This window comes from Pseudochaenichthys georgianus, chromosome 23 (genome assembly GCF_902827115.2).
Source record: "Pseudochaenichthys georgianus chromosome 23, fPseGeo1.2, whole genome shotgun sequence".
In the NCBI taxonomy this organism is placed as follows: domain Eukaryota; kingdom Metazoa; phylum Chordata; class Actinopteri; order Perciformes; family Channichthyidae; genus Pseudochaenichthys; species Pseudochaenichthys georgianus.
In genome coordinates this window covers 20,343,330-20,370,938 of record NC_047525.1, presented here as the reverse complement: position 1 = coordinate 20,370,938, position 27,609 = coordinate 20,343,330, and the positions used below count along the sequence as shown (strand labels likewise).

General features: G+C 41.9%; 2 protein-coding genes and 1 long non-coding RNA gene across 3 annotated transcripts; 2 read left to right on the top strand and 1 right to left on the bottom strand.

Annotated features, from left to right (window-relative positions):
- Positions 1 to 882: 882 nt before the first annotated feature.
- Positions 883 to 7,505, top strand: LOC117468336 (aldo-keto reductase family 1 member D1-like). Its single transcript, XM_034112395.2, has 9 exons — positions 883 to 1,062; positions 1,191 to 1,358; positions 1,448 to 1,564; positions 1,654 to 1,731; positions 1,920 to 2,042; positions 2,236 to 2,345; positions 6,981 to 7,146; positions 7,236 to 7,318; positions 7,402 to 7,505. The coding sequence occupies exons 1-9, from the start codon at positions 970 to 972 to the stop codon at positions 7,442 to 7,444; spliced, it is 981 nt and encodes a 326-aa protein (XP_033968286.1). The 5' UTR covers positions 883 to 969; the 3' UTR covers positions 7,445 to 7,505.
- On the bottom strand, positions 3,582 to 8,011 carry LOC139432970 (uncharacterized). The gene is made up of 3 exons (XR_011642538.1): positions 7,935 to 8,011; positions 4,803 to 4,894; positions 3,582 to 4,421 (listed from the first exon to the last, which is right to left on the bottom strand). It is a non-coding gene; the product is annotated as an uncharacterized lncRNA (long non-coding RNA).
- A 33-nt stretch (positions 8,012 to 8,044) lies between these two features.
- On the top strand, positions 8,045 to 27,527 carry kdm5a (lysine demethylase 5A). The gene is made up of 29 exons (XM_034112394.2): positions 8,045 to 9,186; positions 10,487 to 10,564; positions 10,858 to 10,980; positions 11,437 to 11,607; positions 12,061 to 12,240; positions 12,405 to 12,483; positions 12,567 to 12,658; positions 12,947 to 13,114; positions 13,691 to 13,810; positions 13,893 to 14,051; positions 14,677 to 14,858; positions 15,023 to 15,185; positions 15,368 to 15,487; positions 15,577 to 15,771; positions 15,935 to 16,116; positions 16,465 to 16,589; positions 16,676 to 16,826; positions 16,962 to 17,082; positions 17,190 to 17,366; positions 17,769 to 17,947; positions 18,395 to 18,533; positions 18,647 to 18,826; positions 18,921 to 19,481; positions 19,576 to 19,734; positions 20,952 to 21,080; positions 21,171 to 21,318; positions 21,513 to 21,730; positions 22,869 to 23,345; positions 26,702 to 27,527. Exons 1-29 carry the CDS (start codon positions 9,040 to 9,042, stop codon positions 26,996 to 26,998), a joined length of 5,220 nt encoding a protein of 1,739 aa, XP_033968285.1. The 5' UTR covers positions 8,045 to 9,039; the 3' UTR covers positions 26,999 to 27,527.
- Positions 27,528 to 27,609: the final 82 nt, after the last annotated feature.

Genomic DNA, 27,609 nt, shown 5'->3' with positions numbered 1-27,609 from the left:
TTTTTTATTAGGTTTTCTTGTTATCCATCTTTTGATTCAGACAACACAAACGGGAAAACGGTTTTTCCGTTTTAAATCAAAAACGAAAAAACGCTGTTATTTTCGTTTTTTGGCTTTTGGTTCAAACGAAAAATCAAACTAACAAAACGTACACGGACCGAACAGTCAATCAAAAGTAATATTACATCCATTGAAAAATGGCCAGACGAGAGGGATTCAACTAGGTATAATTTACATTGCAGACCGAAGGAGAAGTATAGCATGGGAATTACAAACCTAAAAATCAAAATGATAATTTCCAACAATGGTTAAAGGTGGGGTAGGTAAGTTTCAGAAACCGGCTCGAGATACACTTTTTGTTATATTCCATGGAATGCTCTTAACATCCCGATAGCAATGAATATCTTAAGTGCTTTGACAAAAAATCCATAAAAAAATGTCATCTGTCGAAGCCGTAATACTGTAAAAAGTACAACCAATCCGTTTAGCCGGGCCGGCCTACCTGCCTGTCAACCTCCCATCGGGGCACAAACTTATCTCGTGCCCCCATTGGTCATGTGCGCTTCGTGTGTGTTGGAGGAGGGGCTCTATAAGGAAGTGGCAGATTTTCTCGGGTGGTGTATTTTCAAATTCTAGCGATCTCGAGCCGGTTTCTCAAATTGACCTACCCCACCTTTAAGGCAACACCATTCTGTCTGAGAACATTTAGTAAAATACATAAATAAAAGTAAAAATAACAGATACAGTTTGTATCAACTCAGTATTTTGCCTTTAGGGACCAACACTTTATTGAAGCCAGTTCATGTGGGAGGATACTAAGCAAAAAAGGACTAGGAGGAGCCTCTTGTTTTGATCAAAGAGCAGTAAGATAACAGTCACTCACATTTTAAATATCGGACATATGAGTCTTATACAAATACACTGACAGCAGCACTAGGTCTAGCCTTGAAGACTCACTCCTTGTTGAGCATGGACTTAACAGCAGAGAGCCACTCTGTTCCTCTGAGTGATGGAAACAGCATACCTTTGATAGGACTGGGAACTTATGGGGATCCCCGGACGGTAAGACACATTATTTAGGTTGCTTGTAGGACATATATTCATATTTTGCCTGCAGGTCATAAACACAAATTCATCTGTCACTTCTTCAAAAGTATTATTTACTCAAGGTGTTTTTATTTGTTTTATAGACCCCTAAAGGAACTGGATATGAATCAGTCAAACTGGCTATTGAAACAGGGTACAGACACCTTGATGGAGCTTTAGTCTATTTCAATGAGCATGAGGTGGGACAAGCTATAAGGGAGAAAATTGCAGATGGAACTGTGAAGAGAGAGGAGATCTTCTACTGTGGAAAGGTTTGAAAACTTTTACCCAAAACAACCTTCATTACCACTGATACATTATCACAACATGTAGTAACTGTTAATCTGTACTGATTATTAAGCTGTGGAACACATTCCATCCCCCGAATTTGGTTCGACCCGCTTTGGAGAAAACTTTGAAGACATTACAGCTGGATTATGTCGACCTCTATGTTGTAGAAATGCCCACAGCCTTCAAGGTATTCATGCATCTAATAAAACATTTGTTGAGATTGTTAAAGACTGCATTCAAAAAAAAATTGTATTATAATATATTTATTTTTTGCAGCCCGGAGATACATTTTACCCCAAAGATGAGAACGGAAAGTACATTTATCACGAGACTGATCTCTGTGCTACATGGGAGGTGAGACTAGTTGGTGAATCATGTATGGTAGTCACAGACTTTACTTTAGCTGTGCACACTTAAAAATGTCGCCTCCAACCTTATCTGCTCATGGACAGAAAACTTGTATGACGCTCATATCTTGTGTTGTGTGCGTCTAAAGGATTTCTGCTCAGTCTAATTGGTTTCCCATTATTTATTTTTGAAAGGCTTTGGAGGCTTGCAAAGACGCAGGGCTGGTAAAATCTCTTGGAGTCTCCAACTTCAACAAGGGACAACTGGAGTTGATCCTCAACAAACCTGGGCTAAAACACAAGCCTGTGTGCAACCAGGTACAGACAGGATAATATCGCATATTTGTTCTGGGGAAAAGGCAAATCCAATAAAAAGAACATTAAACTATGGACTATCTGACAAAGCCAAGGAAATGCCCTTATGTCAGTGACCTATATGCAAAACACATAGACTAACATTGGGACATAAATACAGGACTAATACTCAAAAGTAATTCTGTATTTTTTTTAGGTTGAATGTCATCCCTATTTTACTCAGCCCAAGTTGCTTGAGTTTTGCCGGCAGCAAAATATCGTTATTGTTGGATACAGTCCATTGGGGACATCTAGAGATGCATCATGGTATGGGACATATTTTTTTCTTTTACTATTATGTGAATGATATTGTATGTCAGAGATGTTCACAAGTCTTTTTTTGCAAGTCCAAGTCAAGTCTCAAGTCTTTGGTCACGAGTGCAAGTCAAGTCTCAAGTCTCTAAAAAAATAAAAGTCTCATGTCTCTTCTGGTTGTAATAAGCCTTCTATCGTCTGCTGCTATCCAGTCTGTTAAGAATACTGCACAGCTATATCTAAGAAATTCAAAGCATTTACTGTGTTATTATCACTCCTATATCTATTAGCATACAGTATCAGTACTGATTAGTTGTTTGTTATATGATCACTTTAAACAGGCTATTGCAATGCAATATGAGGAAAAACATCACACTTTAGCTAAATGCAAACAACTTATAAGCAAAACACCTCAGAATCAGAAATCAGTATCACAAATACTTTATTAATCCCCCGCAGGGAAACTGTTAAAAGTACTTAAAAGCGGGTAATGATTAACGTTACCGACCTTTTGTATGTCATGTCAAGAGTTGGATGTCAACACCACTCAACTCAAACAAATGTGACAAGCAATTCACTAATCTTTTCAAATATTCAGTTACAAAGCTAGTAGCAAGCTAAGTTAACATTACATAGCTGATGCTGAGCTAAACATGTTTGCTAACCGTCCATATGCGTTAATGTGACTGAGTTTTCAAGTGCCGGATGAAATTCGACGTTGTTGCGCCAGCATCCTTGATTTTGATATTGCAGACTTTGCAGTATGCGCTCCTTTTGTTGGTGCCGCCGGCGTTTTGTTCGAAGTTTTTGTAGTTGAACCTAATTACAAGCGGTACAGCCGCAGGTGTGCCGCCGGTCGCCGTTGTGTTACTACGAGGTAGTAACAGAGGCGCGCACGTCTGCGTAATGAGCCCGGCTAAAATAACTGGATGGCCTACCTCATAGATATATATAAACACTAGATGACTCACCCGCGCTGCTGGCCAATTGAGACCGACGTTGCCACTTGGCCGCCATCTTGCTACAGGCAGTTCTCTCATTCATAACATTATGGTTTACTATTTAAATAACCATAGCTTGCTCAATTTTCAACCAATTTTCAAACGGTTTGGTTTTTTATAAACATCAAAGATGTAGTTATGATACTGCATACTTATAATCATGGACTTTCATATGAAAATAACATTAATCAGATAAAGCAATAGCTATACACACACACAAGGTATTTATATTAAATATTTGCCGGTGTATATATTTCCATTTATTTTATTATATTGTTAATATTTCAAATAAATTATAAAATTAAAATACATTTATATTTTATATATAAAAATCGGTCTCATGTTACCACTCTGTAAGCCAAGAGTTGTTAATTTAGCAATGCCTTAGCTTTAAGAACAGGGACACAACTAATGACAATAGCATATGTTGGTATATTATTTAGATATTCACACCTTTATCAGAAGAACCAAACCAACATAAAATGTGCTCACAGACAGGCCAGTTCTGTCTAATTTATCACAATTATTTTTGACATGAGATCTTCATATCATCCTAGTTTTGTATTTAGTTTCTAGATTTGTAAACAAATCCAGAACCTTTGAAATATGTTATTGAAAAAAGACCAAGAATAATCTGTACCATGTGTCCTTCTGTAGTCCATTTGTGGTTTGTCTTGTCTCACCCCGGCTGATATATCACAAAATCCACTGTTTAAATTGTTCCCTATATTGCCCCTATGCAATATAGGGAACAATTTAAACATAAACTATCCTATGTGTCCTTGGGTGTTATGAAAGGCGGCCCCCCAAAATAAATGTATTATTATTATTAAGAAGAACACATGGCACACCAACAATCAATCACCGTCCAGCCTCAGCTTTGGTATTCTTTCACAACCATGTTATGGGTTTATTAGACTGAGCAAACATAAACATATGTGGGGAACATAGTGCTGCGTCTCCTGTCCGGTCAAATTCCTCACTCCTGAAGTGCTCACTGCAGAGCAGTGTCCTGTCACAGGAAACAAAACCGTCCCTTCTTTGGTCGAGTTCCCACTGCCTCCTCCTCTCTTTGGTTTTGGGAAACCTTAAAAACATGAGAAAGGTAGCCAGATATATAAATTATTGTCAACATGTTCCTCCCTTCTTTCCTTTAACATTAAGGGTAGGACAAAAATACACACCGAAATTATCATATTTTTGGTATGTATGCATGTATGTATAGCCTACTTTAAGAATAAGACAACCACACTAAGAGTAATAAAAAAGGTGTCCAATAGAAACATTAAATAATTGTGTAAAGAAATGGTAACAACATATTCTAAAGAGGCTGGGTCAACAACAATCTTGCAATACTATTATCTCACATAGCCCCACTGATCCTGTGTAGCAGGACTTGTAATGTACATACATCCACTAATTAATTAACGATTATCCTAATTGTAGTCATAATATTGTCATATCTTACACGTGAAAGGTGATCCCACGGGTTCTTGTTTCCAGACTGAGGTGATTAGAGCATCCGTAGGCTGCACAAAAGTCCGGCATAGTCAGGTACTTCTGTAAACACAAAGCCAGCAAATTCCTGTATCATAATGCAAGATGTTTTTAACAAGCCAAACCACTTGGAAGAAATCATGTGTAACTTAAGTTGTGTTGAAAGAAAGAGCAGTTCTGCCTCTCCCACTGGTGGAGTTGTGGGTCAACTTTGTAATACTAGGTCTCACTGACAGCCTCTTGTTATTAGCCAGCTAATAAATACAACCACATACACAAAGAAAAGCTGCAATTTCAACATGTCCAATCATCCTGTATCATAGCCATGCTAATCATGTTTCTAATAAACCAAACCGTTTGTAAATCAGTCAAGATTTCAGTGAGTTAAGAGTATTTTTGTGCAGATCACTCACCTTACAACAGCTACCATAACGCGAATCAGAGTAACTGTTGACTGTAGCAAGATGGCGGCCGGTCAGCTACGCTGGAAAATCTCCCATGAGCCATCTAGTGTTTATATATATCTATGGCCTACCTGCCTGTCAGCCTTCCATCTGGGCACACATTTATCTCGTGCCCTCATTGGTCATGTGCGCGTTCGTGTGTGTTGGAGGAGGCGGGCTCTATAAGGAAGTAGCAGCCAGAGTCTAGCAGATTATCTCCAGTTGTGTATTTTCAAATTCTAGCGATCTCGAGCCGGTTTCTCTCAAATGTACCTACCCCACCTTTAATACGCCAAAAATAGAAAACACAATGATTGTTCACGAGTCCCAACACACGAGTCCAAGTCGAGTCTAAAGTCTTTTGGTCACGAGTCCAAGTCAAGTCTGAAGTCTCTGTGTGTGCGATTTAAATGTGACTCGAGTCCGAGTCGCAGACTCGAGTCCCCATCTCTGTGGAGCTTGAGACTCAGTATATTCAACCAATAAAGCTTTTTAAATCTAAGAGAAAATCAAAATAATCACATTTATTATCAAATGTTACTTTGTTCTACGCTTTAATGCACAAATATGACCTTTGAACTAGGGGTCGACCGATTATCGGGTCCGATATTCCTCATTTGACCGATTATCGGTGTCGGCCTTTTTTTATAAAATTGCCGATAACACTTTGGCTCTGATGCGGCCGTTTCTCTGTCCTCTGCAGTCACCACTCTCTGTACACGAGCAATGTCCCGCCCACAGCGCTATCTGATAGGCTATTACTGAAGTGTCAATCAACACTGAAGATTTTCCGGGCGGGAGCCAGCCATAGAGGCGGGACCTTCTCAGATTACAGGCAGGTGCGAAGAACGCAGACACAGACAGAGGCAAGCGTGTTTCGAAGGTAAATCAGTTGAAAGCCGAAATTCAATAAACATCCCAATCCCCTATGCTGAAGTTGCACAAACAGCACGATCTATTGATCAAATTCTATCAGCTTCCCCGTTACACAGGGACGCGGGAAGTCAGTCAGAGTTGGGGTGCGTGCAGCGTCTCGCAGCGGAGTAACTGGTGCGGAGGGGGGGCTGAAGCCTCGCAGTTTTTCAGGTTGATATGTGAAGCTCATTAGCTAATGTATTTAGCAAATGTTTAGCAAAATATTAGAAGTGAGGCTACTAGTCTAACGTTAGGTCTACTGTAATAGCCTCACTTTTAATAGTTTGCAAAACATTAGCTAGCACTAGTGGTTTGCAGTTGCTAGCAGCTTATTGGGATTTTATGCTAGATAGACAGGCATTGGTTTGATATAATAAATTAAGCATTATTGTTAGTTAAGCATGTCAGCCTGCTGCCCCACTTCTTGTCTCTCTCTAACTCATAGCAGATGACTGCACTAAAGAAAAGGGCACAGAGAGGAAACCAGTTGTAAGATGTTTAAAAGTTCATTAAACATAATATATGCTTACATGCATTTCAAAGAAGTTGTGTTGAGTTGTGTTGGAGTTTGTGTTATTCTACATTTTGACACTAGATTTTCTGATTTTACTGCAAATGTATATCGGTTCCAAATATCGGTTATCGGTCTCCTTGATTACTAATAATCGGTATCGGTATCGGCCTTGAAAAAGCCATATCGGTCGATCCCTACTTTGAACTATACATTTGTATTTAACCTTAAACATTAAATGTGCTGTGTCATAGTATTATTATATAATTTATTTCAACAGGGTGAACCTAAAATGCCCACCTTTGTTGGAGGATCAACTCCTGGCATCGATTGCTAAAAAGTACAACACGACAACAGCCCAGGTGGCCTTGAGGTTCAACGTGCAGAGAGGAGTGGTGGTCATCCCCAAGAGCTCTAACCCTGTCCGCATTAAAACAAACTTTCAGGTTTGTTTGCATGGCACATTCATGCAGAAAATAACCTCTGAAAGTTCATCCTATCATGTTGCCATCGATCTGTTTTCTAACTCCTCCAGATATTCGACTTCTCTCTTTCCGAGGCTGAGATGAAGGCAATTGAAGGATTGAACAAGAATATTCGATTTGTAGAGCTTCTCATGTGAGTATAGAGCATACTTAACAATGTATACTGATGTTTGGTTAGTGTTATAAATAAATAATTACGGTTTGTTTACTCAACAGGTGGTCAGATCACCCAGACTATCCATTCCATGATGACTACTAGATGCAACAGATGTCAAGACTTCTATTAAATGTGATACAAATAAATTGGCTTATTAACTTGATTGCTTTTTCCAACGTGTTGTGCTTTATTTTGAACATGATTTTGATAGGACTCTTATTGTACATTTCTTGTATACAACTTCATTGATTAAAGCAACTTCAGAGAACAGATTTTCATTATTTCATGATACAGCTTCTCGTCTGAGAGAGAAGTAGAGGAAACAATGTATGATGTAAAACTGAAATGTTTTGCTATAGAACAAATGCCAATTTGAATTGTATTGTTGTAACAATGTATTCATGAACAGGGCACTATGAAAGCAAATAATAAATAAAATAAATAATGCTACCTTAATGTGGCGTAGGAAATATTAGAGTCGTGCCGATAGAAAGTAATGCAACAACACATTAGCGTTTGGTTGCAATTTTTTCTCCTAATTAAGGTCCTTATTGTCATTGTTTCCCTTGTGTTTTTCTGATTCAATGCTTACCAGCAGCCATTTGCCGTTGTTAGTTGTGCGAGTGGGTGCATGTTGCCGTTTATACAACCAGCGAACTCGGAAGTAGTAAAAAGGTTTCCGTGTGTTACTGAAGGCACCATAACAGCTATTCCAGCCTGGCTAGTTTTTGCTAGCACGACGGCTAATGCGGATACACTACGTACAGACGACGGTAAATTATACGGAAAAGGACACCCAGTAAAACAAAGCAAAAGTACTAAAGCGTGTTTTATGATTCTGATTAACATTGTGAATGTCCTGTTCAGTCGACTATCTCGGCTAACGTCAATGCTAGCTGCGCAATGAGCAGCAGTGGCTAAGTTGCTTTTAGCAAATTAGCTGTATGCTAGTTTTCATTGCTTTAATGAATGGGGGCTGGAGTCAACACACCAGTCAACAATGTACGCTTGGTACTAGCCTCCTCCTTGTTGTGGTTCAGCTTGTCTGGTACATTAGCTATCAGGTTCTCAGAGACGTGGACGTAGTTTATTTAAGGAAGGAGCGTAGTTACGTTAGCGAATGAACCCAGCTATCGTCGGGACTAAGCCAACCGTGGATAACTTTGTTTGAAATGAAGCATCACGAAGAAATCATGCATTATCCAGGTACATAGACGGAGCAATAGCAATGTTAGCTTGCGTGACATAATATCGCAGCCTACATTGTGACGTTAACTATCAAGACGGGTGCTTTTGTTTACAAACTTATTTTCAAATTCAGTGATCCTCCCTGGCCCTGCATAGAGGATGTATGTGGGAAGAAATGATGGTGTTTTGGAGTGACCAGGTAGGGGAGTGGTGGAGCTGAAGACTCCCCGGCTTGGCCCGGCCCGCTGTTGACGGATGATGGGAAACATTGATCATTAGCAGCTCGGTTTTTTTTTTTTTTTTTTGGCTTTCACTTTTAACCGGAATATGATCAGTGATCGGGATGCCCTGTCATTGCATTGATTTGTTTTTTGGGGAGATTTGAAGGATCATGATGGAGGAACTTCCCAAAGACGGATATTATTGGAACTTAATCATGGACTGTTGAGCTCAACCATTTTTTTATTACACATTATTTTTAAAGACTGTTTCACTTGCACCACACCAACATGTCTGCATTTGCAGAGTTCGTCCCCCCTCCGGAATGCCCCGTTTTTGAGCCGAGTTGGGAGGATTTCTCGGATCCTTTAGGATTTATCAACAAGATCCGACCCATTGCAGAGAAAACGGGAATCTGCAAGATCCGACCCCCTGAGGTAAACTCACATATCATTTTAAAAAGAGATTGTATTCCATTATGCATGGATGTGCCTCATATGCTCCTTAGTAAGGAGTGGTGGGTTGCTTGGGCCTTAAGCAACGACGTTACTAGTTACCATTAATCTAATAGAGGTCATATAAGGCTTTATTTATTTGCACTCAACGGAACACATTTTGTACTAAAGTGACAATGGGTTCCTTTATTGTCCATGAAAGTTGGCCAAAGACGAAGTAAACTCAACAGTTCCGGTTACAATGTCTTTGTTTGTTTTCCTCATGGCTAGCTAATTTAACAGCAGAGTGATTATTACATTAGCTTTGAGGATGCGACATTGGGCCACAGACAGGCCTGTCGCTGCTGTCACACCATTAAAACCCATATTTATACCTTATTAAATACTGTGGTTACACTAGCAGACTTTTCACTGTTAGGGTGTGTGACTGTAGACAGCAATACTGCACACATGAGCAATTGCTGTTAGTAGATTAAGATGACAGGACATCTAATTCTAGCAAATCAGATGGTAGAATATCACTTTCCCCTAACATTCATCCATTATAACACTCTTAACTTCATAGAAAGGTCATCTATTTACAGATGAAAGCTGCATGGTTTGCTGCTATTATAAAAAGTGCAATATGTGTAACAAATATAGGCTTTTTAGTTTAACAAAAACATTTATCAAAAGTTTTGAACGTATCCCAGAAACAAATAAACACTGTCGTTTTGTAGTTTCTTCCATCCTCCTAACTAAAATCTACCATAACCGCATATATACATATATCTGTGCCTCGTTCACATTTAAAACCAAATTGACTGTCAGCAGCTGAAATATATTTTGAATCATATCGAGGAAAAGTTGTTATCCTCAAAGTATCCTAGCCAGGGCAATTATTCTGTAGTATTTTACACATAACCTTTTACTCAAAAATGTCTTTGACTATAGAGTCAGTTATTGCAAGCATTAACAAACCAGAAGAACACATAGCAGCAAGTGACCTGGCATACTTCAGATGTTATAGAGTTATTTGGTCACATGCTTTGTTCACTGAAAATGTCTCATAACAACAACACCATCATTGTCAAAAACCTTACCAACATGAACACACTTCTTTAAAAAAAAAAAAAAAAATTGAAATGTGCAGTATTTCTGCACAGGTCCCGTAAAAAAAGACTTGACTGCACTTTTCTGACAGTATGACGATGGGTAATGTTAGTCACTAATTAGATTAGTCCTGCTCTATCAAGTGCTCTCATTTACTCATTGTTAAGGATTATTTTTTCTTGTCTATCAGGACTGGCAGCCTCCGTTTGCCTGCGATGTACGCAACTTCCGCTTCACCCCGCGAGTGCAGAGACTGAATGAACTTGAGGTGAGTCTGCCAAGAAGATGTATCATGCCAGCAACCCTTCATTAAAGGCATGTCTTAGGAACTTTCAGAATGTGTTTTTACATATTTAGATATGATTTACTGACTTGTGCAGTTTGCCTTTTGAGATATGTAATTTTCGTGGTCTATTTCCCAGTAACACTGATGCATATGAAGGTCATAATACAGGATTAGACAATAAAGACTCAATAAATATACCCCGAAAGGAGAAAATATGCCTTAAGAAACAATTAAGTGCACTGACAACAAGTGTCCTCTCTCCTCTAATTCTCCAGGCCCTCACTCGGGTTAAACTCAACTTCCTGGATCAAATCGCAAAGTTCTGGGAGCTGCAGGGATCCAAGACCAGATTCCCTCATGTGGAGAGAAAAGTGTTGGACCTCTATCAGCTCAGCAAGGTGAAATACAGCAACTTTTTTTGAATGCTCCATTGTTTTTTTGTCTGATCATATGACAGTGCCAGTTTCCTTAATCTTTGCTGATTTGAACTCCTTCCCTGATGCTCGTCAAAACGGCCCTTTTGGTGTTTCAGAATCAGAAATCCTCTATAAGTGTTAGAGCAAAATGTGGCGTTAGTAGGCTCACATATTAAACAAAGAGGCGGCACACGTTAATAAAATACAATCAACTATAAATGAATGGTAAGAAATTGTAAGTGGCAGCATTTTTAAGAACGTAAGTGATCATATAAAACTGTTAAAGTAATAATAACATGAACACATTGCAGAGAAAGGGTATATTGCACCGAAGTAATTGTCTCTTTAACTAAGGTATAACAGAGGAAGTGACAGGCAGCCAGTAACAACAATTGTAAAATAGTACATATTGCTCATAAGAAGTGTTATTTGTTTCAGACTGTGTCCTCAGAGGGCGGCTTTGAGGCGGTGTGCAAAGAGAAGAGGTGGTCCAAGGTGGCCGGCAGGATGGGCTTCCCGGCGGGGAAAGGCACCGGCTCCCTGCTGCGCTCCCACTACGAGAGGATCCTCTATCCATACGAACTCTTCCAGTCGGGGGCCACGCTCACTGTGAGTGCTGCTCGATTAACAAGCTAACACTAACTCAGTGTCGGAGCTCTGACACACATTCATACGTAAAACACAGCGGTTACAATGTGGTTGATTACCTGAGGACTTTGGGGACAAACTTGGTAATGGGATTAATATGGGCTGATTTATTTGACATGTAAAGGGTTCCAGATTCAAGTGCGTTAACGTTGACAACCTTACACAAAACAAACATCTTTGAAAGTTGTTTTGTGAGTGTGTGTTGTCATCTGGTTAATAGACTTTTTGTTAACCATTGAGCTCATTTCGATTTGGCTGTTCTCAGTGTCCTTCTCAAATGTAAGTCTTGGCCTCACTTCAAACAGCTCTAGGCAAGATATCCCAACAATAAAGTACCCTGTTCTTCAAAACCCACAATAGAGACATTTGTACATTTCCAGAACCCTCATTTGGTTTCACTCTTTCTCCAATTAGGGCATCCAGCGGCTATATGAGGAATGTGATGATGGGGAAGATGTGGACGAGGGAGTCGGCGAGGAGTCGGTGGAGGAAGAGGAGCTGGATGAGGAGGATGAGAAAGATGGAGACGGGGATGCGATGCAGGCCAAAGAGAGGCTCCTGCCTGAGAGACGCTCCAGGCGCCTTAAATCTGAGGTAGAGATTTTACATTTTTAAAACATAAATAAATGCATCCTTCTTGTGCTCTGTATTCTGTATGCTCTGAAGTCTTTCTTTTTCTCATACTGCCTGTGCTGCAGAGCCCAGTCTTCTCTGATTGGTTAGCTGTTTCTCACTCTGCTGCTGTTGTTTTCTTCCAGAGGGAAAACAAGGAGCCTAAAGGCCTAAAGATCTTCAGCACAAGTCCCAAGATGGTCAACTTGGGAATTCTATCAGCTGGTAAGGCTCGCTTTTCTGTTGACCTGTATTTAGCACAAACAAAGACATTCCTATTCGCTAACCGGCACTTTCCTTCTTTTTAGATGACGGATTCAGCAGGAAGCAGCGTCACCTCAAAGCCCAGGCCTTCGCCATTAAAATGCGACCCCGCAAGGAGACCCTGGAGGTCAACTTTGTGAGTGTGTTTGGCATTTTTCCTGACAGTTCATGTTGTTTTATTATATATCTTTATTGTAAAATAAACGGCTCAAATTACAGTAAAATTAATGTTGGCAAGACTGGTTGCCAAAAATAAATGTTCTCGCGCTTTGAGGGAAAAGTGTGAAAATCTGCGCAGGTTTTAAGATCAGATGGAAGCATATTCCAATGTTTGATGGCGGTAAAAGAGAAAACAGATTGTGCAAAGGCAGTGCGTTCATTCTATCCACATGCGTGACCATCTCTTGTTTGTTTCGGGCTGCTGATCCCCCAGATCGACCTGTACCTCTGCCTGGTGTGTGGGCGGGGCGATGAGGAGGACCGCCTCCTGCTGTGTGATGGCTGTGACGACAGCTACCACACCTTCTGTCTGATCCCGCCCCTGCAGGACGTGCCCAAGGGGGACTGGCGCTGCCCTAAGTGTGTTGCTGAGGTAAAGCTTGAGGGGGCAATCCAAATTATTAAAGAAGGATTAAACATGTTTATTGATCATTTTCTGACACGCACAGTCGCACACAGAAATGTTACAATGTTACAAATTCCCTCATCCATCCGTTATGTATTAATATCTTATCAATTCTAATCCGCCACAGTATATATTGTAAATATACATGTTTTATATTGTAGTACAATGTGCACATTTTTACTTTAACTAGTTTTAGATACACTTTTTTGATCTTGTTTTGGGAAGTATAAGCAGCATGTATACAAGGTATTGCACATTAATTTAAATAAAAAAGAAATAGAAAATTAAATAAACAGTAACTATATACATAAAAAAAAGTGTATATAAATATTTTATCCATTTTTATTTTATATTTTATTTGACATTTTAACTAAAGGTCAAATCTTTTAATAAATATTTGTATATTTTTTTTCCTTCCAAAATAGAGCAACTGTCACAAAACCCAATTTCCCTTGGGATAAATAAGGTGTTGTCGTTCTGCTGCATGCATCATCCACACCGTTTAGTTTCCTACTGTAATGAGTTGTCCATCTCCCCTGACAGGAGTGCAGTAAGCCCAGGGAGGCCTTTGGCTTTGAGCAGGCGGGGAGGGAGTACTCTCTGCAGAGCTTCGGAGAAATGGCTGACCAATTCAAGTCGGACTACTTCAACATGCCTGTTCATGTATGTCAAATCCGCACAATTGGAGGTTTCTCTCGTTTACAGGAGGAAAGATATTCTTATAATTTCTGCTTTGTCCCTCCAGATGGTCCCCACGGAGTTGGTGGAGAAAGAGTTCTGGCGCCTCGTCAGCAGCATCGAGGAGGACGTCATCGTGGAGTACGGCGCTGACATCAGCTCGAAAGACGTGGGCAGTGGGTTTCCGGTCAGGGACGGGAAGAGGAGGCTACTGGGAGATGAAGAGGTGAGAAGATTAGTATTATATATTCCCGTAAACTCCTAAAGTCTTGACTTGGTTTGTATTTTTTCACATGACTCAGAATCCAAACGGTTATTTTCGAGGGTAAAGGTTAGAATCTAAGGATGCTCCAATTGGTCTGGGAAAATCTGAGCTTATTTATAATAGAAATAATCAATTCATAGTTTATATATTTGACAATAGATGGCTAAAATGGGTGCGGTATAAAACTTTACTATCTTCCCTCCAGTTAGATAGACATCTCAGGTACTTATTCATTATTCATTATGTATCTGTTTGCTGTTATCCACACCCTGTAAATAATGTTTCATTAGTGTTTGTTTATCTCTCTTTAACTGCCTGTGTATCACCCTTGATGATAATAATAGGGGCATCTCTATTGCATATCACATTAAGCTTAAATAAAAGCCAATTTCATTACTTTATTGATTTTTAAAATAGTTTTCGATCTGGTTCTTTTGGTGGGGATTCCCCTGTGTCCAAAATGCATTACCTGGGACTTGTTACTGATCAGACCCCCATAAAGATTCACCAAAAGCTTTTTCCATTAGGTAAAAACGTGACTTTTGCCCCAAAGCTAAAGAAAGCCCTCTGTTTCCTCTCCTGTTAGGATTATGCCAATTCGGGCTGGAACCTGAACAACATGCCGGTGCTGGAGCAGTCGGTGCTCACACACATCAATGTGGACATCTCGGGTATGAAGGTGCCCTGGCTCTACGTGGGCATGTGCTTCTCCTCTTTCTGCTGGCACATCGAGGACCACTGGAGTTACTCCATCAACTTCCTGCACTGGTAAGATTACAATAAGGACATACCAAAATAGAATGCAATTTAAAAAAAAATACAGTGATATACTCTGAGAGATTCTTGTTCTTTCGTTTTTTTTTTTATATTTGAATGATCCATTCTAACCTTATTCACAAGTTTATATCTTTCGTTTTTCCTTTCTCCTCCAGGGGTGAGCCGAAGACTTGGTACGGCGTGCCGGCCTCTGCAGCGGAGAAGCTGGAGGCTGTAATGAAAAAGTTGGCTCCGGAGCTTTTTGACTCCCAGCCTGACCTCCTCCATCAACTGGTCACCATCATGAATCCCAACGTCCTCATGGAGCACGGTGTCCCTGTGAGTAGTCTGTTTGGTGGGGTTGATATAGAGTGGTGCAGGGATGATGTATTTTTGTAGGCTTGTCCGCAAGTTAATGGCAAACATCATTTTAAGATACTTAAACACTTTGTTCTGCACACTCTATCATATCTAATTAAATATTGGCTCCATGATGATTGTGTGCATATTCCCCCCTTCAGGTGTACAGGACCAATCAGTGTGCAGGGGAGTTTGTGGTGACCTTCCCCAGGGCCTATCACAGCGGCTTCAACCAGGGCTACAACTTCGCAGAGGCCGTCAACTTCTGCACCGCTGACTGGGTGAGAGCAAAGCAAATACTGCCCCCATTTAAATAAAAATACGTGAGAGAAGTTTTTTTTTAAAAATGTTTATCTTTGCCCTTCCCTAGTTACCCATGGGTCGTCAGTGTGTATCCCATTACCGACGCCTCCACCGCTACTGCGTCTTCTCCCACGAGGAGCTGCTCTGCAAGATGGCTGCTGATCCAGAGAGTCTGGACGTGGAGCTGGCTGCCGCTGTCTGCAAGGAAATAGGAGACATGATGGAGGAGGAGACTAAACTCAGACAGGCTGTTCAGGAAATGGTAATTGTCTTTTCTTTGTTTATGCTTGATTTATGCATGTTTAAGGTGTGGCTGAATGGCTGTTATCTCACTTTGAATCTTAAATCAGGGGGAAGTAAACCTGATCGGGACGTCCTTACTTTATATCATCCCAGTGATGGCATAATCTGTTCTCTTTCTACAGGGGATTTTGTCTTCGGAGCAGGAGGTGTTTGAACTTCTCCCAGACGATGAACGCCAGTGCTACAAGTGCAAGACGACGTGTTTCCTGTCTGCTCTGACCTGCCCCTGCAGCCCCGACAGACTGGTCTGTCTCACGCACGCAGCAGATCTCTGTGACTGTGCCCTCGGCAACAAGTGTCTACGGTAAGTGTTGGTTTGCTACAATGCTGCACAGTGTCTAATAAGTGAGGGAGAAGAACCCCGACAATGAGAGCAGGATCCTGAATCAACCTAAACGTTTTCTTTACTCATTAATGAAAGGCTCGCTGCACATTATCCCGATTATTACATGGCTTTGCGGATTAACATGAGTGTCCTCACTGCTATAGAGAAATAGCAGACTGCTGAATGTTCAAATTGACCAATAAGAAACTAGTATTTAACCAAGCCGTGTAATAACACTAAATATGTTCAGCAGATAGTCAGGAAATGTTTGTTGTCGCCACCACATAAACCATATTTTGATGTTGACATGTGCTCGATGTGTTTCAGGTATCGCTATGATCTGGAGGAGTTTCCTGCCATGCTGTATGGGGTCAAGACCCGGGCTCAGTCTTACGACACCTGGGCTAAGAGGGTCAGCGATGGCTTGGCTGCCGACCAGAAAAACAAGAAAGGTTTTACACTTAAATCGCACTACAAGATATGTACATGTTGCATATTTCTTTTCTGCCATTGCATGGTTGTTTTGTGTGTCTCCTAGATCTTATTGAGCTCAAGGTCTTGCTGGAGGATGCAGAGGACAGGAAGTACCCCGAGAAGGTTTTGTTCCGTCGCCTGAGGGAGATGGTCAAAGAGGCGGAGACGTGCTCCTCAGTCGCTCAGCTGCTGCTCAGCCGCAAGCAAAGGCACAGGTCAGTGGATGTTCATACACGGACCCTTAATGTAATCCAACAGAAAAGCAATTTAATGATAACCTAGAATGCACTAATACTTAGAATAATGTATTAAAGGCTAACCTATATGTCTCTTCCCATGTGTGTCTGCAGCAGCCGCCTGCGTTCTGAGAGCAGTCGTAATCGTACAAAACTGACGGTGGATGAGCTCAAGGCCTTTGTGGATCAGCTCTACAGGCTGCCCTGCATCATCAGCCAGGCCCGACAAGTCAAAGTGAGTCCCCCTTGATACCATAGAAGCTTACCCGGGCCTCATCCCCATTCTTTCACCATCAACACTATTGAATAACTGCTGAACCCTCCACCTCGTTTTTCCTCCAGGAATTACTGGAGAACGTGGAGGACTTCCACGAGCGAGCCCAGGTGGCGCTGTCAGACGAGATGCCCGATTCCTCCAAGCTGCAGGCCCTGCTGGATCTAGGCAGCGGTCTGGATGTGGAGCTGCCGGAGCTGCCCCGACTCAAACAGGAGCTGCAACAGGCCCGCTGGCTGGATGAGGTGAGAGCACAAACGGCTTGTGTGCATTTACTCATAGTTGTTGTAGTTGCAGCCTCGTGTAAAACGTGTTGTCCTCCTATTTAGCTCCTATAAGGCCTAATTTCACCATCAACCTTTTTTAAACTGTGAAACTCAGCGTTTTTTATCTTAAAATTCTAATACACCACTGTATATATTTTAGGACATAATGCACATTTTCACTTTGAACTTGTCACAATTTTTTATTTGATCTTTTATCAATTGAACTTTATCTCCATATGTTGAATATCTTTAGTTTATTTAATATTTTTCCTTCACATTTTATTTCTAATTATTTGTATTTTAATTTGTTGTTCTAAAATGTAGCACCTGTCACAATCGCCCGGATGAATCAAATATTCTAATTCTGGTTCTGATTCTCAGGTGCGCATCACCCTGGCAGAGCCTCACCGCGTCACCCTGGAGCTGATGAAGAGGCTGATAGACTCGGGGGTCGGCCTGGCCCCCCACCACGCTGTGGAGAAGGCCATGGCCGAGCTGCAGGAGATCCTCACTGTCTCCGAGAGATGGGAGGAAAAGGCCCGCGGCTGCCTTCAGGCCAGGTGAGCGTGCATGTGTAACACATCCGCAAAATAGTTCATGGGAATGTTGGCACTTTCTCCATTTCCGTTCATCATTTAATAAAACATATTAGAGACTAATGTATATATCTTAAATTAAAACATATTTTATATATCTTTTATTAGACATTTTACTCTTACTTCTTATGTTTGAATACATTTTTATTTTTGAAATTGTATCTTTTATGGGACATTTAACTTTTCATGTTCATACAAATAAACACAAACTTCTTGTGTTCAATTCAATATACTTATGCTACATTTTTATTTATTTATCACCATTGTCTTTTATTCTTTTATGAATGGGATACATTGAAGTATTCTTATTGTAATTGGTGCTAGTTACAAAAAATAGTTAACTATAATTTTACTGTAGTCATACTTGATAATCATGGCTGTCTGTCTCTAATAACGCCCCCCCCCCCCCAGGCCTCGACACAGCTTGGTGACCTTGGAGAGCATTGTGCTGGAAGCTAGGAACATCCCAGCGTACCTCCCTAACATATTGGCCCTCCGCGAGGCCCTACAGAAGGCCAAGGAGTGGACTTCTAAAGTGGATGCCATTCAGGTATAAGAACCTGTTCAATCTAAAGTCACGTGTCCTCTTGAGGGACTGGTATTTGACCTTATAGCTCTTAAAAAGTTCCAATGTCTCTAACAACTCTTCTCTCCCTCTGACAGAGCGGCAGCAGCTTCGCCTACCTGGAGCAGCTGGAGAGCCTGCTGGCCCGGGGTCGCTCCATCCCTGTCCGGCTCGACCCTCTGGGCCAGGTGGAGTCTCAGGTGGCCTCAGCTCGAGCCTGGAGGGAGAGGACGGCCCGCACCTTCCTCAAGAAGAACTCCACGTACACACTGCTCCAGGTGGGCCACCGTGAAACCATGTATTTGATGCATGTCTATCAGATGTATGAATCGTACATGTTGCTAATCCGGTACGCCTTTCTTTTTCTGACAGGTCCTCAGTCCTCGCATTGACATCGGCATCTACGGCAACAGCAAGAGCAAGAGGAAACGCGTGAAGGAGCTGATGGAGAAGGAGAGAGGAGGCTTCGACCCCGACGCCCTGAGCGACCTGGAGGAGAGCCTGGAGGAGGCGCGAGAGCCTTCCACCGTCGTAGCAGCCTTCAAATCAAAGGAACATAAAGAGGTGGAGTCCATCCACTCGCTCCGCGCTGCTAACTTAGCCAAAATGGCCATGGCCGACCGCATCGAGGAGGTGAAGTTCTGCCTGTGCCGGAAGACGGCCAGCGGCTTCATGCTGCAGTGTGAGCTCTGTAAGGACTGGTTCCACGGAGCCTGCGTGCCTCTGCCCAAAACAGGAACGCAGAAGAAAACGGGTGTGGGTTGGCAGAGCAACACCAAGGACTCCAAGTTCCTGTGTCCGCTGTGTCAGAGGTCGAGGAGGCCGAGGCTAGAGACCATCCTGTCGCTGCTTGTGTCGCTGCAGAAGCTGCCGGTGCGTCTTCCAGAAGGAGAAGCCCTGCAGTGTTTGACAGAGAGGGCGATGAGCTGGCAGGTATGCATGGAGTTAGAGCTTCTCAGGTTACAACATTCACATGCTTTTATTTTGAACCGTAGCCATCCTAACTCTGGTCTGACTGTCCCACCAGGACCGAGCGCGTCAATCTCTGGCAACGGACGAGCTTTCCTCAGCGCTGGCGAAGCTGTCTGTGCTGAGCCAGCGCATGGTGGAGCAGGCTGCCCGGGAGAAAACGGAGAAGATCATCAACGCAGAGCTGCAGAAAGCTGCTGCCAACCCGGATTTGCAGGTACTTTATTGGATTTCACACTGTAATGCTGCATTAGAACAGAAAATACAAGAGTCTAGGAATCCTGTATGGAATGCACCACAAGGGGGCACTAATGGGTAAACATGAAATAGACCACAAGACTCTATAGAGAGGCGAAGTCCCTCCATGGGACCTTATTTTGGAAAAAGTATGTATTGAAGTCAATGGAAAGAGAAAATGTATCTTTCGATCCCGTTAGAATTGTGCCACGAATTACACATATGATGTTTGTCAATCTTAAATAATAATTTCCATGTCAAAAAAGTCACAGTTTGTCGTAAAAATATTGAAATATAAAACTATGAAAAATACGCAACTAGAAAGACTACAAATCCCAGAATCCCGGTCCCGCATGCTGGCTCTTACGGAACTGACTAACTCCCCTTGTGTCTATGTACAGCTCTCAACACGCCCAGACTTGGAGTGATTTTCACCTCGTTTAATACGGCCGTCCTGGTGTGTGGTGCGAGATGGGAGATGTAGTTCATTGAGCGGTTTCACACAAAAAAAAAGTGTTACTTCACATTTTTACGACACATTTTAATTTATCTTTTAAATTGACAAACATCATATGTGTGATTCGTGGCACAATTCAAACGGGATCGAAAGATAACCTTTCTCTCGCCATTGACTTCAATACATACTTTTTCCGAAATAAGGTCCCATGGAGCTCCCCCGGAAAGGGAGGGACTTCGCCTCTCTATTGCCAGTGTTACATTTGAAAAATAAGAATAACCTTTATTTTTGTTGTTACACATTTTTGAATTACAACTTTGGAAAGTGTCAAGCATAAGGATATTTTGTATGGTGTTTAGGATATAAAAATATGAGGCATGTATGCTTTTTGTTCTACTTGTGGCTGGAAAAATCTGATTTATTTTGTATAATTTAAAAACATTACTTTTTTATTTTAAAAGAAATATATATACATTTGCATTTGAACACATTTTATAATTGATCCCATGTTCACCATTATATTTATATTTTAGTGTACATATTTTTACAAATGTCTTATTTTTACTTGAAATTAAATATATATATATTGTAGTTTAGCCCACAAACCTTTACATACAGACTTCTGATTTCAATTTTTCTTATAATTTCTATTATGCTTATTTTGTATTTTAAAATCGGAACAACTGTAACGTATCTAATCAAATCAGAGACATTAAACATGTGTTTCTGTCCTTCCTCAGGGCCACATCCAGACTTTTCAGCAGTCAGGCTTCAGTCGAGCCGCTTCACCTCGCCAGTCGGTGGACTACGATGATGAGGAGACGGACTCAGACGAGGACATCAGGGAGACGTACGGTTACGACATGAAGGTATGTACGGCAAGCGATGTTGCTCAAATCACCTATAAGCAAGATATTCTACTTCTAATTCTTCCCTTTGTGGTGTCTGCATCGTTCCAGGACCCCGGCGAGGTGAAGCCCTACCTGTTCTGCGATGAGGAGATTCCTGTGAAATCTGAAGAGGTGGTCAGTCACATGTGGCCGACCGTCACGCCGTCATTCTGTGCCGAACACGCCTACTCTTCCGCCTCAAAGTCCTGTGTACAAAGTGAGGCCACATTTTAGAGCATCTCTGTTTCCCTGGATCCCTAAACGCGTCATCTCCTGTTGTCTTTGTGCACAAATAACGTAGAGAAAGCTACATTTTATGATAAATATTCAACTCTGAGAGGTTCCATTTTTGTTGATTTGCTCTGAAATAAATGCCTTCATCATCTCACACTCAAAATATTGACGTTTCAGACATGACGCCCAGGAAGCAGCCCAGGAAGACCCCCCTGGTCCCTCGCAGCCTGGAGCCGCCGGTGCTGGAGCTGTCCTCGCAGGCGAAGGCCCAGCTGGAGGAGCTCATGATGCTGGGAGACCTGCTGGAGGTGTCCCTGGATGAGACCCAGCACATCTGGAGGATCCTGCAGGCCACTCACCCCCCGTCTGAGGAGAGATTCCTGCAGGTCATGGAGGTAGGCGACGTCACGCGTTATGCACTGAGTCGTGTTTGGCTTGGGGTTTAAATCTATCGGTTCTGCTTAAAGGTCACCTATTATGCAAAATGCACTTTTTCATGTATTTTATACATCAATATGTGTCTCCTCTGTGTAAAGAGATTCTGAAAGTTTCAGGAAAAAAGATTCTCTCTCTTTTTGTCCTGATTCATCTGAAAATGAGCTGATCAGATTTTGGCCACTTTATGATGTCATAACGATTTTTTGGCTTGTGTAACCATTAAGGCACGGACACACCGGGCCGATAATCGGCGTCGGTGGGCGTCAGGCCAACGGGCAGTCGGCCCAAGGCAGTCGGCAAAAGAAATCACTCTGATTGGCTGTTCAGCTTAGCGAATCAGTGCATGAGAAGCGAAATGGAAGTGAGGGACCCAAACAAACTATTAAGAAGGCAAATCTGAGATTTCATTTAACTCCAGCTCTCGACACAGGTTCGGGAAAGCCCCGTGAGCTTCTCGTTGTAGAGTGAAAATGGAACGTACATGCTATTTGTTGTTTGTTTATATCACGCAGTCTGTTCTTCGTCTCTCGGTTATCACGCAGTCTGTCTTCCGGTTGTTGCCTCTTTTGAATGACGAATGCACACCACCGCCGCCTGCTGGTAAGGAGAGTTATTGCCACTCACGCATGTGCAGTTCATACGAGCTTCTTGGCCGTCGCGACACAACAGTCGAGGTCCGTCTGTGTCAGTTCTTTGTTGTCAGATTGGCGTGTCCGGGCCTTTAGCCAATCACCAACCAAGGTAACCCCCCCCACACCTTATCACCTGAATCTCCTCCTAGAGCACCATTGTGTTCTTTTTAAACAAATATCTCTCAGAGGGGCGTGGGGAGGGGCTCCTTATTTTCATCTAGAGTAACAGACAGAGAATCAGCACTTTTGAAACAGGGCTGAAACAGAGGGGATTATGGGATGCGTCAATGATCTGTTTGGTGTTTGGAGCCAAACACTTCAGAGACATGTGATGTATTGATGAAAAACAGTATAATAGGGGACCTTTAAGGGTTTTTATGAATAGATGCATATGGCTCAAATGAAAGAAAATCATGCAACATTTGAAATGAAAACAGTTATCTAATGTCTTCCCTTCCCACAGCCTGACGACTCTCTGATGGATAAGCCTCTGAAGCTCAAGCTGAAAGAGTCTGAGAAGAAGAGGAAGCGGAAGTTGGAGCGGGCCGAGCACCACCACATGCTGATGGCTGCCGCCGCTGCCGCAGGTGGAGGTTCAGTGATGGGCGAGCTGCGGCCAGGCAAGAACAAAGAGCTGAAACGGGTGGGTCTGGAACTGGGACTTGGGATTAAACCCAAGAAAAAGAAGCTCAAGCTCAACATGGACAAGAACCGGGAGATGAAGCAGATCGCCAAGCGCTTAGTCAAGGAGGAGAAGGAGAGGAAGAGGAAGGAGAAGTTGGTGGCCAAGGCGGAGGCCATGAGGGACGTGCTGGAGAAGAGGAAGGAGAAGAAGATCCTCGACATTCCCTCCAAATACGACTGGTCCGGGGCGGAGGACTCCAACGACGAGAACGCCGTGTGCGCCGCCAAGAACTGCCAGAGACCCTGCAAAGATAAGGTAAGGACTCCTTCAGGGACACATATTTCCCCTCATTCTGTTTCTGAGAAAGCGGCTTTTCTCACAATCTCAGCACTAAGCATTGGGAGTGTGTTGCAGACGAAGAGGCACAAAGGGCGAATTGTAGATGAATGATAAACACAGTGACAGTTTGGTAATTAACTGAGGTCATAGGCCGCAATGTGACTAAGCATTTTTTTTTTTTTTTAAGTTCTGTATTTTTGGAATCTATTTTTCCTTGAATATTCATTTAAAGACATGTATTTACTAGGACTAGTAAATAATAATTATCTCTGGATTATCAATACAGGCACATTTTTTCTACATTATTCGGTATGACAATTTGCCGACTCATTTCACATTTAGTCCAAAAATGCTGCAATTTATAATTGTTTACATTACACGTCACTTGTTAGACGCTTTTATCCAAAGCAACTTACATACATTCAATACTGCGGGCAATCCCCACAGGAACAATTGGGGTGAAGTGTCTTGTCTATGGACACAGCGGAATGTTTGACTGCAGCGGGATTCGAACCAGTGGCCCTGTGATCCGAAGATCAGCGCACTACCCACTGAGCCACAACCTCCCTTACATGTCTGCATAGTCTTGCACTTATTTTTATTTGGGCTATAGATTGCCGAATGCAGTTTTCCAAAGCCTAAGGTGATGTCTCCGAATTGCCTTTAAGTCTAACCAACCGTCTAAAACTCAAAGACATTTGGTTTGCAGTGCTGTAATGTAGAGAGAAATGTCAAATCCTTACCCTCAAGTAGCAAAAGGGGCCAATCTTCTTTTCTTTCTAACAACTAATCACTCAATTTAGACATCTTGTTGGCTCTTATCTAAACATTTTTAGCAATTTGTATCGTCAATTTAGAATTAAGTTAACATACTCATTTCTAGTCATTCTCGTTTAGACAACCACAGATTGACATTAGAGAAACTTGTTATAACACACAATGAAGGAGGCTGGGCTTTAACATTGACTTTTCACACATCCCCTTTTAATTAAAAAGCTCACTCTATATTCAAAGGTGTAATAATACTCCCTGATGCAGGGATTTTTCTACCATAATGGTATCCTTTAAATTGCTCCCACTAGCAGTCTCTTTAATATGCATTTAATCTGCATTATGTAACCCCACCAGGTGCAGACTGTCATAAAGCCATATTTAACTGTGACCCTTGTAGTTACATAACAAGGGAGAAAGGCAGACAATTCTGGTTGACGCTTTCATCACGTGACGTTTGCTGTAAACACCTGGAGGTGGATGACACTGGTTCCGTTTGTTTGCGGAGTTAATAACAAACCCTTTTCCAAATGAACTTCATGGAACGTCATTGAATATCAACAGCTGATAATCGCACTGGAACACCTTAAAGAGAGTTACACATCACGTATTAACAGGACACACTGATGCGGTCCTGAGACAGCACTGCGCTCGGACACAGCGTTAACCAGTGGCCAGGCTCCGTCCAATCAGAGTGGAGGAACTGGTAGGCTTGCACCTCAGTGGGTGGGGTGGAGATGGTGAAATAAGGAAGGAGGCGCTCCTAACTGGAACTGACAACGCCTGATGATTAACAGTCGTGCGGTATTATTGACATGCAGAGTATTAACTCTGCGGTTTCCTTTTCACATTCCAACGAATGTGGTGTTTAGTTATTTTAAAAGTGCACTTTAGTTCAGTTAGTTTTGTTATTCTACACAACTCATGGTTAGTGGTGTATAACACACGAGATCATCTACAGTGCATCAGTGTTTGGCCAGTTTACCCCAGTACATTGGATCAATCAAATAATGACTGACTTGCAGCTTTAACGTGTGCTGGTAAAGAATTACACACACGTGTTCCTGAATTTTGTGCCACATGCTTTTTTTGAATAATTGTCATAATGTTTCCTTTGAGTGGTCCATCTTAAAATGGGGATGAAAAAAAGCATTATTAACCCTTATAGATTACATCCATGGTCATATTTTGCTCCCCACAACAACAACAAAAAATCCTCTTTTTTGTATTTTTTTATCCCAACAATTATTTTCCTCTCCTGTAAAACAATGCATGACATGTGATTATGTAAGCTAGTACCAACAAACTTCAACCAAAACATTTGTGATATCTGTCCATCGATGAATCTGCAGCTATAAGGACGTGTGTGTGTGTGTGTGTGGAGCATCCAATATTTTAAGCCCGCCCACTTTTAGGCAGTCCAATCAGATGCAATGGATTTGATTTAAATCGCTCTTTTAACTATACCCCTCAAATATTCAACGTCTCTGGAAAATAAAGTGGTGCAGGAATATATCCATAACCCTGATATGAGTTAGCATTTTAGCTCTTTCAGGTTTACCTAGTCTCGTAGTAAGCTTTTTTTTAAATTAATTTAAGCATAGAAGCCTGAAATAAGGTCTATGGTTAACTCAAGTTTAGGAGATTTTCACGTGTTTTACGACAAAGATATGTCAGTAAATACCCCACTGGTGAATGTCTGAAGCTTCTATGTGTCTTCTAAACAGTTTCTAACAAGTGGCTAAATGAGACTACTCCCCGAACATTAGCCACCTTTACCTTATCAGTGGTGACTTGAAGACATTTGACCGTGTAGTTCAGGGGTGTCAAACTCAAATTCATTGCGGGCCACATTAGCATTAAGGTTGCACTCAAAGGGCCGGTTGTAACTTTAAGAATATATAAAAATACATATATTAATATGTAATATATATAAAATAATGTATTATATTACATTATTGCGTCTGCATTGGATTATTATCGGATAGGGTAATAACTTCATAATTAACTACGTCTGAAAGCCGATGTCTAGGGAAAATAATTGCAAGTCTCTTCAGTGAGAATGTCACAAAATGATTTAAAAAGAAGCCAAATTCTGAAAAAAAGTCAAAAAATAAATAACATAAGTGACATTTAAAAAAAAAAAAAAGTCAAATTCTGAGATGCATTGTGGGACATGTAGTTTATTGGCAACGTGCTTCTGTAAAGTAGCATGGAACCGCATAATAAACATATCATATTTTTTGCAAGCTCTTGTGGGGCCACATGAAATGAAGTCGCGGGCCGGATTTGGCCCCCGGGCCTTGAGTTTGACACCCCTGGTGTAGTTCTTTTATAGTCTACGTGTAAGGTTAATAAACATGTTTGCCACAGAGCATATTTTCTGTAATATTCCAAAATCCTATTAAATGACCCCATTGCCTTTTTGTAGTTCACGTGTGATGCTAACTTCTGGGTCGGCCTACAAGTATACATCATCACTGCACCACTCTATATGTCACAGTATAGACGCTCCTGCTCCCGTCTCACTGGGGCTTTAATGTACTCCTGTGTGTATCCAGGTGGACTGGGTGCAGTGCGACGGCGGCTGCGACGAGTGGTTCCACCAGGTGTGCGTTGGCGTTACGTGCGAAATGGCCGAAAACGAGGACTACGTCTGCATGGACTGCATCGGCAAGGCCGGCGGGGGGGACTTAGGGGTCACGGTGGAGGAGGTGGCGGAGGAGAGCGTCGTAGTGCTGTCCACATCCATGTGCAGTGTGCAACGCCTGCCATCAGTGGTGGCCTCGTGGTCGCACACACCCACTCTACTACACCCAGCAGCCTCACATCAGCCAGAGCCTCAGCAGGGCAGTTAGCATTTACAGAACATACTAAGACTGAGATTGAATACTGTACCTCACACAATGTACGACATCTTAGGGTGTATGGAAGACTGTAACTGTCCGGATTATAGAGCACAAGAAAGAAGATGCATCTTAAAGACGGAGATAAGAAGAGTGTCCCTGTGTGGCTTCAGCTAACACACACGATGTAGTCGTCTTGCAACATTTCTAGGTGTAGAAACGCCCACCAGCTACTTCCTGATCCTCAGTGCACCTTCTTACAGTCAAACACTTCCTCCAGCTGTTGTATTCAGTGCAAATAAACAATCGTGTGTCCCCAGTCTTTGTTTTACTGGACATCCTGATCTTCCTCCCCCCCCACCTGGCCTGGCCCCTCAGTAACATCTCAATACGTAGGACTCCAGACTAGCCAAAACAAATGGTTGTAATGTAGTGGAATTATTTATAATGTACATACTTTTACGCGATTAAAAAAAATGGATTGTGGCTTTTTTTCTTCTTTTTTTCTCACCTTTTAATAAACTATTCCTAGTCAAATGAAAAACAATTGTGATGCTTTTTTAAATGTTGTATTAGTTTGAATTAGTCTGTTTTATTGTTGCCCTGTTTTTTTATATTTCAGA

Excerpts from the sequence above, each read along its gene's own strand:
- kdm5a (XM_034112394.2), top strand. The coding sequence starts at position 9,040 with ATGTCTGCATTTGCAGAGTTCGTCCCCCCTCCGGAATGCCCCGTTTTT. Across the intron at positions 12,484-12,566 it reads CTTGGGAATTCTATCAGCTG|ATGACGGATTCAGCAGGAAG; the intron begins GTAAGGCTCGCT and ends CCTTCTTTTTAG. Across the intron at positions 17,367-17,768 it reads AGGCCCGCTGGCTGGATGAG|GTGCGCATCACCCTGGCAGA; the intron begins GTGAGAGCACAA and ends TCTGATTCTCAG.
- LOC117468336 (XM_034112395.2), top strand. The coding sequence starts at position 970 with ATGGACTTAACAGCAGAGAGCCACTCTGTTCCTCTGAGTGATGGAAAC. Across the intron at positions 1,063-1,190 it reads CTTATGGGGATCCCCGGACG|ACCCCTAAAGGAACTGGATA; the intron begins GTAAGACACATT and ends TTTGTTTTATAG. Across the intron at positions 1,732-1,919 it reads ATCTCTGTGCTACATGGGAG|GCTTTGGAGGCTTGCAAAGA; the intron begins GTGAGACTAGTT and ends TATTTTTGAAAG.